The sequence below is a fragment of the Brassica napus genome, chromosome A1, assembly GCF_020379485.1.
Source record: "Brassica napus cultivar Da-Ae chromosome A1, Da-Ae, whole genome shotgun sequence".
In the NCBI taxonomy this organism is placed as follows: Eukaryota; Viridiplantae; Streptophyta; class Magnoliopsida; order Brassicales; family Brassicaceae; genus Brassica; species Brassica napus.
This window is the reverse complement of record NC_063434.1, coordinates 11,593,434-11,606,602: the sequence shown is the minus strand read 5'-3', so window position 1 is coordinate 11,606,602 and position 13,169 is coordinate 11,593,434. Positions and strand designations below refer to the sequence as shown.

The following is a 13,169-nucleotide window of genomic DNA, read 5'->3' as shown; positions in this document are numbered from 1 at the left end:
ATATGTAATACACTAGATATCTATAAATATACGAATTAGATTGAATATTCGCTTTTTCAAAATTTGTTTTGGGATTTTTAATGCTTTTTATGGTTATAACATAATAATAGTATAATACTATTTACTTTGTTTTGAAACCTTAAGGATATCTAATTTTCAAAAATTCAATCGAAATGGGTAATAGATTGAATAAAATTTAAGACAGTATGCGGAAGATAAATATTATTAAAGCCAATGAATAATCAGATCCACTAGTTTTATGCACTGGACATAACGAAAAAAAAGAAACACAAAATCAATTGAAATCCTATTATCGTTAAAAAACGGAAAAGAAACGTTGGGAGACAATTCCAAAAGACACACTCCGATTTAATTGGTGCCTACATCTAATATTTCCTTGTCATTTTCTTTAGTCACGGTTTTAATTTACTCGTCGGTCTCTTTCTTTCTTTCTGAACAGCATCTTCCCTTTCTTCTTTACTCGTGTAATAAATACAGAAGGCTCACGTTTTGCCAAGTGAGCAAACAGTACTTTGCCTTCACGGATTTCAAACGATAAATTTGCAGTAATCTTTAGTCGAATGTATTTTCTGACATATTTCCTCAAAACCCGCTAAGAAAAGTTCTCATCTTTCCCATTGAATCTCCACAAATACAACCTTTCTTCTGCTTCTTCTTCTTCTTGAGCTCAGTTCCTACTTACAGAACAAGGAAGCTTTGTCTTTTTGCTCTTTTAGAAGGTAATAAAAGTGAATCTTGTTTCCTTTCTTCTTTTTTTACTAAAGCTGATTTCTTCAGTGTTCTTTGTGACTGTGACAGATGGTTTCTTGTTTCTGCTTGGATGTTCACTCTTGAGTAGAGCATAAACAGAGAAAGTTTAAGATTTTTTTTTTTTTTTTCGTTTTGACTTTTCTTACACCGACTCTCAAAGTTTGTCTGAATCTGTGTGTTTCTTTCTTTGTTGTTGTCTTTCAGGAAGATAAAGACAGCATTATCTACATTCGCAGCATTACTCATGGCTTCAATAAACGATATTGGAGTAGCAGCAGCAATCAACATAGTCACAGCAATTGCGTTCTTGCTAGCTTTTGCAATACTCAGGATTCAACCAGTAAACGACAGAGTCTATTTCCCTAAATGGTATCTTAAGGGCCTAAGAACTAGCTCTATACAAACCGGTGGCTTCGGAAGCAAGTTTATCAACTTGGACTTTAGGTCATATGTTCGATTCCTCAACTGGATGCCTGAAGCACTTAAAATGCCAGAACCTGAGCTTGTCCATCACGCAGGACTAGATTCTGTTGTCTACTTGAGGATCTACTTACTTGGGTATTTATATATATAATCTCCAAAGCCTTTTTTTTTCTTTTATCCTAAGCTTTTTTTCTTGACGTCATAGTGTATTAAAATTGCAGGCTCAAGATCTTTTTCCCCATAGCTTGTGTTGCTTTTACAGCAATGGTGCCTGTTAACTGGACAAACAAGGGTCTGGATCGGTTAAAACACACTAATATAAGTTACAGTGATATCGATAAACTTTCTTTATCGAATATACCAAATGGATCAGGCAGGTAAGAGAAGATGCTTCTCCAAGTTTGCTGACTTTTTCTTTTGTTACCAATAGTGTAATGGTGAATAATTGTATCTTCATGTTCCAGTAGATTTTGGGTGCATTTGTGTATGGCTTATGCCATCACCTTCTGGACATGCTTTATGCTGAAAAGAGAGTACAAGAATATAGCTTTGATGAGGCTACAGTTTCTTGCTAATGACGAAAGGAGACCTAACCAGTTTACTGTAATGAATCGAATCACTCATTGAGTTTGTGCTTTCTGATAGAATTATCACTCCCTTCCAAAGCTGAAAACATTTTTGATTAATGTTTAGGTGCTGGTGAGAAACATTCCTACAGACCCTCATGAATCAATCTGTGAACTTGTTGAACATTTCTTCAAGGTCAATCATCCAGATCACTACCTCACTTACCAGGTAAAGTCATCTTGGGATGTTCTGATATTATCTATCTATACCTGGCTTGATTCTGAGTTTGACGATTCTTGATCTGCTTTTAACTCAGGCAGTCCACGACTCAACAAAACTCTCAGAGTTGGTTCAGAAGAGGAAACAAATGCAGAATCTGCTCGATTACAATATCAACAAACACATGAGAACTCAATCTAAAAGGCCAATAATAAAGGTAAGTAAACTCACATTTGAAAAGTCTTCTTTGTTGTCTCTCTTTATGACTCTTTTCAATGTCTGAAAGCAGATGGGGTTTCTTGGCTGTTGCGGTGAACAAGTTGATGGAATCAAGTACTACACGTCCATGGTGGAGAGTCTAACGAGAGAAGTAGAGCGTTCATCTCTACTATGCTTATTTCATTTGAAAACATTTAATCAAAACTCACTTTGGAATGTTTCAGATAAGTGAGGAGAAGCAGAGGTTAAGGACAGGTACAAAGTCTATAGTCCCTGCAGCTTTTGTGTCTTTCAAGAGCCGTTGGGGAGCAGCGGTTTGTGCTCAAACTGAACAGTCAAGAGACCCAACAGAGTGGCTAACCGAATGGGCTGCAGAGCCACGTGACATCTACTATGACAATCTGGCATTGCCATACGTCGACCTTAAGATAAGAAGGATCATAGTAGCCATCGCATACTTCTTCCTCACCTTCTTCTTCATGATCCCAATAGCATTTGTACAGTCACTAGCTAACATCGAAGGCATAGAGAAGGCTTTTCCCTTCTTGAAGCCCCTTATAGAAGTGTATGTTTAATGTCTATCAAAACCTGTTTTGTCCACTTGATAGAATATCTTACTGTTTGTTTTTTTTGGTACTTTTTGGACAGGAAATTTTTTAAGTCCATCATCCAAGGGTTCCTTCCAGGGATTGCATTGAAGATCTTCCTCATGTTCCTCCCAAGAATATTGATGCAAATGTCGAAATTCGAAGGTTTTGTCAGCACATCCTCATTAGAGAGAAGAGCAGCAAGTAGATTCTACATGTTTCAGTTCATCAATGTTTTCTTAGGAAGCATAGTCACCGGGACTGCGTTTCAACAGCTCAACCGCTTCCTCAACCAGTCTGCAAACGAGTATGCTCTTTAACAACTCTCCCCTTTGACCAGAGGTCGTTAGCTCAACTGGATAGTATCCTTGACTATTGTGTTAGAGGTCTCCTGTTCGAGTGACTGCTGGGACGAAAGTAATATTACATGTTCCAGTTTCGAAATTAGAGGATTATGAGTTTCAGCCCGTACCTCCTAGTATTCACCGGGAAGTTGTCAATATTTATTCAGATTTTTTTTTTGCAGTATTCCAAAGACAATAGGCGTCTCGATTCCAATGAAAGCGACCTTCTTCATAACATACATAATGGTGGATGGATGGGCAGGTGTTGCTGGAGAGATACTGAGGTTGAAGCCGCTAATAATCTATCATCTAAAGAACTCCTTCCTCGTGAGAACCGAGAATGATAGGGAAGAAGCAACTGATGCTGGAACCATAGGATTCAACACTGGTGAACCTCAAATACAACTCTACTTCCTTCTTGGTCTTGTTTACGCAGCAGTTAGCCCCATCCTTCTTCCCTTTATCATCCTCTTCTTCGCCCTGGCTTATGTAGTGTACCGTCATCAGGTGAGATATAACTGAATCCTTCTTTCGTCTGCTTAGAGTTCGAGCATTGTTAAGTAATAACGAAGAATTCATTTTGCAGGTTATAAATGTGTATAACCAAAATTATGAGAGCGCAGGGAAGTTCTGGCCTGACGTTCACAGGCGTGTCGTGACCGCACTGATAGTTTCTCAGTTGCTCTTGATGGGTCTTCTAAGCACCAAACAAGCTTCTAAGTCCACTCCTTTCCTTCTTGTGCTTCCGGTGTTGACCATTGGGTTCCACATGCACTGCAAATGCCGTTACCAACCTGCTTTTGTCAGATACTCTTTACAGGCTAGTTAAAAAACTAAACATACTGAGATAATTAGTAGCTTTAAGTGATATATTTTTACATTTTGTTGTATCAGGAAGCCATGATCAAAGATACACTGGAACGCACACGTGAGCCAAACCTTAACCTCAAGGCTTTCTTTAGAAATGCGTATGCCCACCCGGAGTTTAGGGTGGGAGAAGACCTAGAGCTAGAGATGGCCGTGGAGAAGCCTAATAAGACACCGGAGCTAGTTGCCACTAAGCGTGGCTCATGGAGGAACACTCCTTTGCCTAGCAGCAAACATAGCTGCCCTTATTCACCTTGATGCTTTTGCTCTTTTCTACCTTTAATGGTAATTCTTTCATGTTCTATGTACATAGTAACAATTGTATTAAATGCAAGAAAAAGAAACACCATTTGAAGAAACATTACGGGACAATGCCAACTATGATTACAATGATCTCACTCGAAAATGTTCTCTCCGTAAGTGTCTAGAAGTGGCTGAAGAGCTTTACGACCATCAGCATGAGCAAGAACTCGACGCAGTCTGTGTTTAACCCCACTGTCTGGGGTGAATTTCCTATCGAGCATGCTCTCAAGAAGCGGGACAGCATCTTTAACCTTGTTCAGTTGAAGGAAGCCAGTTATAACGGTGTTGAACATAACAGAATCAGGTGAACAACCCTTTGATTCTAATTCATAGAACAATGCTCTGGCTTCTGATAGCATCTCATGTTTGCAGAGGGCATTGATAACTATATTGTACGTTACCACATCTGCCACCAATCCCATGTTCTGGATTTCATCAAAGAGTCTCTTTGCGTCATCCAGCTTCCCATTTTTAATCAGACCACTGATGATAGCATTGAACTGAAATATGTCGGGAGATTGACCAGACTTGCGTATTGCATTGAAGATATCTTGAGCAGCATCTGAATTTCCAGCTCGGCAAGAAGCGTGTATCAGTGAAGTATATGTATAACTGTCTGGTTCCATCCCCTCATGTTTCATTCGTCTTATAAGCTCAGTGGCTTCTTCTAGCTTTCCATGTTTGCAATAGCCACTGATCATTGTATTGTATGTAATTGGATCAGGCACCAAACCCTTGTCCGAGATTTCATCAAAGAGTCTCTTTGCATCATCCCATCTACCACTTTTTATCAGACCATTGATGAGAGCGTTGAACTGAATTACGTTTAAAGCTTGACCATCTGCATCAAAGATCTCCAAGGCAATGTCCCAGTTTCCGGCTTGTCTTGCACCACGTATTAGCGTCGTGGATATAGCACCGCTTGGTCTCATCCCATCACGTCTCATTCTTGTTATGAGCTCCATGGCTTCCATCATTTTACCATACTTGAAATAGCCCATGATCATACTGTTGTACGCTACAACATTTGGCAAGATTTGATCAAATAGTCTTCTTGCTTCATCTATTTTTTCTCTTTTAATCAGACCATCAATTAGAGCAGTGTAATGATGTAGGTTTAGAGAGCAATCAGACTTGCATATCACATCGATCACTTCTTTGGCAACTTCTGAGTCTCCAGCTTTGTTAACAAAGCGGATCAGCGACATACATGTATAGCTATCTGCCTTCAACCCTTTACAGTTCATTTCCCTTATAAGCTCGAAGGCTTCCTCAAGTTTCCCATACTTGCTATACCCACTGATCATTATGTTGTAAGTAACTACATTAAGCTCAATCTCCTCATGCCTCATCGTCTCGAACAGTTTAGTTGCGTCTATAAGCCTACACCCTGTGAATAAACCATCCAACAGCGAGTTATACGTCTGTAAGTTAGGCTCCGGACCTTTATCAATCATTGAGCCATACACATCAATCGCTTCACTCAGCTTATTGTCTTTGCAGAGACGACTTATCAAAGTGTTGTAAGTGCAAACATCCGGTGGTATCCCTCTGCTCACCATTTCATTGATCATCTCTGCAACATCGTCCCACATTCCTTCTTTGCACAATCCATAGATGAGAGAGTTATAAACAACGAGACCGGGAGAGATCCCTTGAGCAATCATCTCATCGAAACATCCACGCGCCTCCTTCAACCTCCCCGAGCTACTCAAACCATGGATAATCATTCCAAAAGATAAAACATTAGGGGAAACTCTATTCGCCTTCATTTCTCCAAACACCGCCATTGCTTCATCGATCGACTTGTTCTTAACAAAGGAGCTGATTATAAACCCGTAAGTGACGGCGTTCCCCTCGTAGCCAGCAGCAATCATCCTTCTATGCAAACCCACAGCCATGCCCGTTTCGCCAGCCCCGCAAAGCTTACCGATGATAGTCCCATAGAGAGTCGCATCACTCTTAACCCCTCTCTTAGACATTTCGTCGAACACCTTAACTGCATCTATCACTCTCCCTTGAGAACACAAACCACACACCAAACTATCAACCGTCACCAGGTCAGGCTCCAAGCCTCTCTTCATGAAATCACTCAGAACGCAAAACGCGTAATCGATTTTCCCCAAATGGCGAAATGCGTTAATCAAAATGTTGGAAGTGTACGGACCAGGATCAACCCCGTGATGTTTCATCCTCTTGTACATAGAGATCACTTCCGAAGCTTCTCTAAGCTTCATGACGGAACCTAACAGGTGATTAAATGTCTCGACCAAAGGCATGGGTCTTGCCTCTACGAGTTTTTCGAAGTAAAGCAGAGCTTTTTCGAGCTTTAGTTGACCGGTCTTGCATTCTCGGCGCACCTCAACTTCAAGCTCGCTTTGGATCAGAACTGTGTTTCTATGTACGTTCTTTTGGGTCCTCGATTTGAAAAGCGAGGAGAGTGAAGAGAGGGAGCGATGACAAGGTTTTGCTCCGACGTTCATCGCTGATGCCGGAAGATAGAAGCGGAAGAGTGTTTTTCACCAGTTTGGTTACTCGTTCGAAGTAGACTTCATGTGATATTCGTGCTGCTGAGTTTGTGACTTTCTTTCCATCAGTTCAACGTAGTCTTGAGTCGCCATTGTCTTAACCTTGGCCTTCCGGTGGAACTCGAGGAAGATCAAAGCTTTTTCATACCGATTTTACTTGTATCGGATTGGTTCTCATTGTAAAATTAACCAATTGACCGGTTTAACTTTAACTAGTTGTATAGTTGTATAATTGACCAGTTGTATAGTTGGTCATTAGTGAATTCTTTAGGGTTTCCTAGATCTTTTCTCCGCGCTACGCGCAGATAATATATTTAAATTTATTGCATTTATCATTTTTATTTATATGTGAATTTTTGTATGTTAAATTATACTTAACTAATTTTTAAATTTTTTTTTTATATTTTTAGTTTGAAGTAGAGAAAAAGACTAGGATAGCACCAAACCAAGTTTTTGTTCCCAAAATAGCACTCAAGGCTCAAAGTCACAAAAATAGGTTTCATTAAAGAGGTAAATATACACTTATACCCCTTGGGTTAATTAATCCAAACCTTAGGGTTTAGAGTTAAGGGGGTGGGGTTTTGGAATTAGGGTTTAAAATTTTATAAAAAATAAATACTAAAATAAAAAATAAAAATTTATAAAACAGTTTCAAAAATTATTTTTAAACTATAAAAAGAAAATTTGAAAAAAAAAAAAAAAAAAATTCAAAAATTTTTTTTTAAAAAAAATTATAAAAATTTCGAATCTGAAAACATATAATCTGAAACTATAAAAAAAATTTTTTTTATTTTTTTATTTTTTTTATTTTTTTTTATTTTTTTTATTTTTTTTTATTTTTTTTTGTTTGTTTATTTAATTTAAACCAAGGATATTATGGACATTTTACCCTTTAATGAATGTCATTTTTGTGACTTTCTCCTTCTAGTGCTCTTTTTGAGACATAAACTTCAAAATGTGCTATTATTGATAATTGCCCTTTGAAGTAAGTATTTCTATTATATGTAACACAATTAGCTAATAAATATGAAGAATCAAGTACGAGATTTTAGAGTTATGTAAAAAAAATATAATTATGTATAGAACATATATTAACTTAGTTTAAAAGATCGGAATCTCATCTTGAATAAATTCACGAATAAAAAAATACTCCAATAACCTACTTAAAATATAAAAACCATTTTAGAAAAATAAGCGTACTTAATAATATTTTTTTTACGTATAATAGTTGAAAACTGGCAATTGAATATCAATCTAGAATAATATTTTAATATATCTAAAGGTAAAATATTAATTGTAATAAACAATTTTTGAATTTTGTAATATTACATGAATTAGAAGTCTTTAAAATCTAAAATCTATTTTATTAACATAATATATTTTTATTCATTTATTATTTTGACGTTACAAAATATTGCTTTAGCTTTATTTGTATATTAATTTTTTAATAATTTAGTTTCTTTTTAATTAATTTTAAAATTACCAAGAATATAATATATTTGAAATTATTTATTTAAATATATCCAAATATGATGTATCACTTTTATGTGTGTTTGCGTTGAGCATATTTAATTTGTAGTTTGTATATTTAATAACACTTTGTTTTTTACTCTTTATATTTAATCAATTTTTAATTACGAAATTTCATTCTCTCATTTGGATTTTTGTACCCAATATATACACGCACATATATATATATATATATATATATATATATATATATATATATATATATATATATATATATATATGAATTGAAAAAATATGATGTTCCGCACTCATAGCCCAGTAAACCGGTATTTTCTAAGTTAAACGCGAGTCATGCTCAGTTAATGAATGAAATTAGGCTTTTATAGTAAAACCAAAACATAAATTTGGATTAAAGATAGGCCTGAACAATACGGTAAAGTGAGCTGGGCCGAACATGACTTTATAACTATTCAGATTTTTTTTGGTTGATCAATACCCTAGTTCTATGGTTTTTTTCATGTATACTACGAATATTTTGTTAGTTAGTCGTATGTTGGAAATTATTATCTTTACTTTTGAATAACTTTTTCAAAAATTCCTGGGAACAATCATCTGTGATGATCCACTTATGGTCGGTGTTCTTTTTGGAAATGTCGGATTATGTTTTCATTTTGAAAAACGGAAAGAAATTTGAAGATTTGTATATCACTTGGATCATCAATTATACTCTCTTTTGACCAATTGTAAACGCAAAACGGTTTTAATATTCCATGCCCTGGCTTGGACTTTGTAGCTAAGACCAAGTAGGCAAGTAGTAGTTGCTTGCTGACAAAAAAAAAGAAGCTAGACCAAGCATGTAAGCAATATAGCAACCATCAAATTATCCAAACATCTGAGTTCATCATAATAAACACAACAGAACATAGAAACTTATAAAATGTTGATAAAATAAATATTTTAATAAGATAACGGAATGAGACCAAAGGTGCATATATAGTTTCTTCCGCTTTACTCATCGGTCTTCTCGGCGGCGACTTCACCAGCAGCCACAACTTCCTCTGCCTTAGCCTTCTCCTCCTCCTCCACAACCGCCAGAGTTTCAGTCACCTCATCCTTCTCTTCTGTTTTTGCTTCCTCCACAACGACCGGAGTTTCTGTCTTGTCTTCTTCCTCCTCTACCTTTGGCTCCTCTGGTTTCTTCTCAGTCTCTTCATCTTTTTTCTCTGCCTCTTCCACAACCACTTCCTTGCTCGTTCCTTCGACTGGTGCTTCGGATACTGGAGCTGGAGCAGACTCTGTCGCGGCCACGACTTCTTCCGCCTGTTCGGTAACCACAACGGGTTCCTCCACTTTCTTGGTTGGTACCTCAACGTTTTCTGCTGCAGGAGCAATCACTTGGATCGAAATGTTTTTTCGTCGAGATCAACCTACCTTGTAGAAGATATCGAAAGGGGTGATGAGAATGATCACAGCAGAGAGATACAAAACAATCTGGAAAACATCAGAAAAAAAATGTCAAAACTCTATGAAACACAATGAATAAAAAATATCTCTAAAAATAAGAGAAGATGCATCTATTACACTGGTTGAGAAGCAGCCAAGGACATGTAGATACAGATACACAGTCATGCTAGTTAATGTTATCGTCGTCATCCACCTAGCACACTGTGACACCCTCAGATTTTTTAGAAAATCATTGGATAAAGATGGTAGGTAACTAAGGAATTGTAATACCTTCCATATCTCTTTGTGACTATGGTGATCTGGTCCTAGATAAAATATTGCTGCGTAATCGACTCCAGTTCGAGAAAACACCCACAGATTAACACCCCAGAGCCAAACCATCATTGTCTGAAAGTAATTGAATATATATTAGAGGAATGAAACACACGTTAAGGGTTTGAGTTTCTGATTTAGACAAAGACTTACAATGAGAAGGAGAGGGTTGTAGTATAGAAATGTTTCATAGAAGAACAGTTCTCGTGTGTCTTGTCCCATTTTCATTACAGATTCCCATCCAATCTGCAAGTTTTTTAAACATGTTCATATAATGAAAAGAGTTCAAAACTATAGAGGCAAATCAAAAGCTAAATCATAATCTCCAACCTTTCCACAAATATAAAGACCACCAACATACAAAGCAACCTGAAGAATCAAAGATTTAAATCTCAAATCAGTCCATTATATTAATCAAATCTCTACAGAAAGTCCAAGAATTTGAGTGAAAGAAGAAAAAACCTTGAGGCTGCTAAGGACTAAAAGGGCTTCGCAATTTGGCAATAGTACCTAGCCATGAGTTTCAATGATTATCAAACGCGCCGCCTCCATTAAAGCTAGACATAACAGAAGCTTTCTGGTAGTCACCAACTCTCTTCTCGAAGAAGTTCGTTTTCCCCTGAAGCAAAATCAACTCCATCCAATCAAACGGATTCGCCACACCGTACACCTTCCCGTACCCAAGCGCACGCAAAAGCCTATCCACCACGAACTCGATATACTGACTCATCAGCTCACGGGTCATCCACACCAACGCACACGGAAGCGCGTCGCACACAAACTCCCTCTCGATCTCGACCGCGTCGGAGACGATCGAATTCACGCGCTCCTCCATGAGCTTCGTCCTCATGAGGGTATATATCAGGCACGTGAAGTCGCAGTGCAAGCCTTCGTCTCATGAGTATACTTCCAGATTTGCGCAAGAGAGGATTATTCACAGGCACAGAAAAGACGCCTCCAAACATAGATTCCAAAAGCAAATGGCCCGTGGGATTTACGATTAATTGTAAACTCATGAAACGAAGATGACGGAGAAGACGAAGAGAAAGGTCCGAGATTCGATTTTGGGAAAATAAGAGTTTGTCATCGTGTATCTGACGTGGCAGAGAACTGTTTTCCTATTGGTCGATTATTTTTGTCGACGTGGACATACTCTCCGCTCACTATATTTTGCTTTTAGTATAGTATATATAGATAATATAATTTTAGTTGTTTCGTTTGAATGAATTGTTTAATTATCTATGTATCTATCTATATTATGTGTGTACTGATAAGTTTTCTGTTCAGAAAAAATTGCTCTATATTTATGCGTGTATGTAACATACCAGTTGCGTTGCTCATTTTAAACATATATATTTCAGATACCTATATAATACTATTATTTGAGTATTTTCATTTAAAAGTATTTGAAGCATATAAACCCAAAACAGAGGATATAGTATATTTTAAAAATCAGATTGTTTTGAGTAAGTGTAATAAGGTCACCAACTCACTGACTGTATGTCCTGAGAATAAACTGATATTAAAATTTTAAAATTCAGATCAGGGATAGCAGAAGAACTTGTTTTACGTGTGATATATATAACTATATTACTGTATATTTCCCATTTTTTTTTTTTGGTTTAACTGTATATTTCCCATTGTTTGTGTTTATGTTTGCATTTGCAAAAAAAAATATATAAGAACGTTTATGGTTGTTAAGAATCTTAATTTGGGCATGGAGGGATTATGTATGTTAAGTTTATCATGTTTGATTTCGATGTTTGTGTCGATATTAAAAAGTTTCGGCATATATTATATTATATAAGTTGGATGAGGTTTACGTGGTTGTATGTTTTTTTAATTTTGAATCTATAATTGGTTGGTTTAGTGTGGTTTGCTATATTTTTGGCTCTAAAAAATAAGTTTATGGTTCTATTATCATTTGTATGAATGGATTGTGTTCAAGATGATTGCATTTTGTAACGGCTTATAATGTATTATGAATGTGATACTGAAGAAGTGATTAAAATAAAGAACATGTAAGTAAAATAAATAGAAGTTATTGAAGTTAACCACGAGTTCAAGAAGGATGTGTAACCTGATCAACGTTACTTGTGTTATAAGGAAGTTTTATATGAGTATCGTTGGAGTGTGATTAAATTTTATTTGTTATGTTTTAGATAACTTCTTACCCAAAATATTTGTCATTTTATTTATTATTGAAAAGGTGAAACTAACGAACTGCGTGTATTTTTCAGACGGTCATTGGCTGAGCTAAGTAAATTTTGTGTTCGTTTAGTTTTTGTTTATTTATAATCTTATTTTTTTCAACATCTCATCAAGTTGATTTTTTTTTATAGGATCATAGTGTTCATGGTCAATAAACTGAAGCTGCATTTCTTATAAAAATCAATGGAAACATTGAATGCGATGAGATTAGCAAAATTAACAGAACTAATCAAAATACAAATGTATTAATTTGCATGTTAGATCATGGATTATTACTCGCTTTACAATTCATATGTATTTCCTATATGTTGAACGTATTAGTACACTCGAGTGCTGCTCCTGAATATATGTTAATAATTCAGTCAATCAATTTTTATTTAATTTTAAAATTTCCAAAAAGTAATGAATTATGAAAACATATTTTGTGTTAAAAAATTATTAAAACATATTAAAAATAATTTTATGTTTCTGTATGAATATAGAAGACTATAGATTTTATTCACTTAAAATAATTAACTAACTGATTTAAATTACTTAAGTAATTAGTTTAGAGAAAATCCTAACATATTTCCTTTATCTTTGGGTTATATGCTATTAAATTTTATTTTAATTTATTAATATTATGAATAGTTTTACATAATATTAAACAAATAAATTGTAAAACGACTAAAAATCAAAATAGAGGAATACCTCTTTAAAGTTTTCTAATATAATTTATTTTTAGTAATTTTAATAATTATTAAATGTGACTATCTAACATATATTTTATATTTTAATAAAATTGTAGAATTTTAAAATATTTTTAGATAGCATTTCAGAAAATAAAACGTTTATCAAAGATATGTAAATATATTAATTGTGTTCAACTTCAACTTGTGGATCTT

The 13,169-nt window shown here is 35.5% G+C and overlaps 2 protein-coding genes and 1 long non-coding RNA gene across 7 annotated transcripts; 1 reads left to right on the top strand and 2 right to left on the bottom strand.

Moving 5' to 3' along the window:
* The first annotated feature begins 397 nt into the window (after nt 1-397).
* On the top strand, nt 398-5,071 carry LOC106446904 (CSC1-like protein At4g15430). Of its 5 annotated transcripts, XR_007333921.1 has the most exons (15): nt 398-740; nt 820-875; nt 980-1,329; nt 1,416-1,571; nt 1,659-1,797; nt 1,888-1,989; nt 2,078-2,197; nt 2,270-2,350; nt 2,424-2,764; nt 2,848-3,093; nt 3,313-3,637; nt 3,717-3,950; nt 4,025-4,282; nt 4,419-4,604; nt 4,673-5,071. XR_007333921.1 is itself a non-coding variant. In XM_013888724.3 (13 exons), exons 3-13 carry the CDS (start codon nt 1,016-1,018, stop codon nt 4,253-4,255), a joined length of 2,289 nt encoding a protein of 762 aa, XP_013744178.2. In that variant the 5' UTR covers nt 398-740; nt 820-875; nt 980-1,015; the 3' UTR covers nt 4,256-4,356. The 5 variants fall into 5 exon arrangements, 4 of the variants coding, with proteins under 4 accessions (XP_013744178.2, XP_013744184.2, XP_048629303.1 ...); XM_013888724.3 differs by lacking the exons at nt 4,419-4,604; nt 4,673-5,071 and having other exon boundaries at nt 4,025-4,356; XM_013888730.3 differs by lacking the exons at nt 4,419-4,604; nt 4,673-5,071 and having other exon boundaries at nt 976-1,329; nt 4,025-4,356.
* Nucleotides 4,393-6,783, bottom strand: LOC106373934 (pentatricopeptide repeat-containing protein At1g62590). Its single transcript, XM_013814045.2, has one exon. It carries the CDS (start codon nt 6,781-6,783, stop codon nt 4,393-4,395), a length of 2,391 nt encoding a protein of 796 aa, XP_013669499.2.
* Nucleotides 6,784-9,042: 2,259 nt separating this feature from the next.
* LOC106376349 lies at nt 9,043-13,044 on the bottom strand. Its single transcript, XR_007333890.1, has 3 exons — nt 10,405-13,044; nt 10,228-10,320; nt 9,043-10,149 (listed from the first exon to the last, which is right to left on the bottom strand). It is a non-coding gene; the product is annotated as an uncharacterized LOC106376349 (long non-coding RNA).
* Nucleotides 13,045-13,169: the final 125 nt, after the last annotated feature.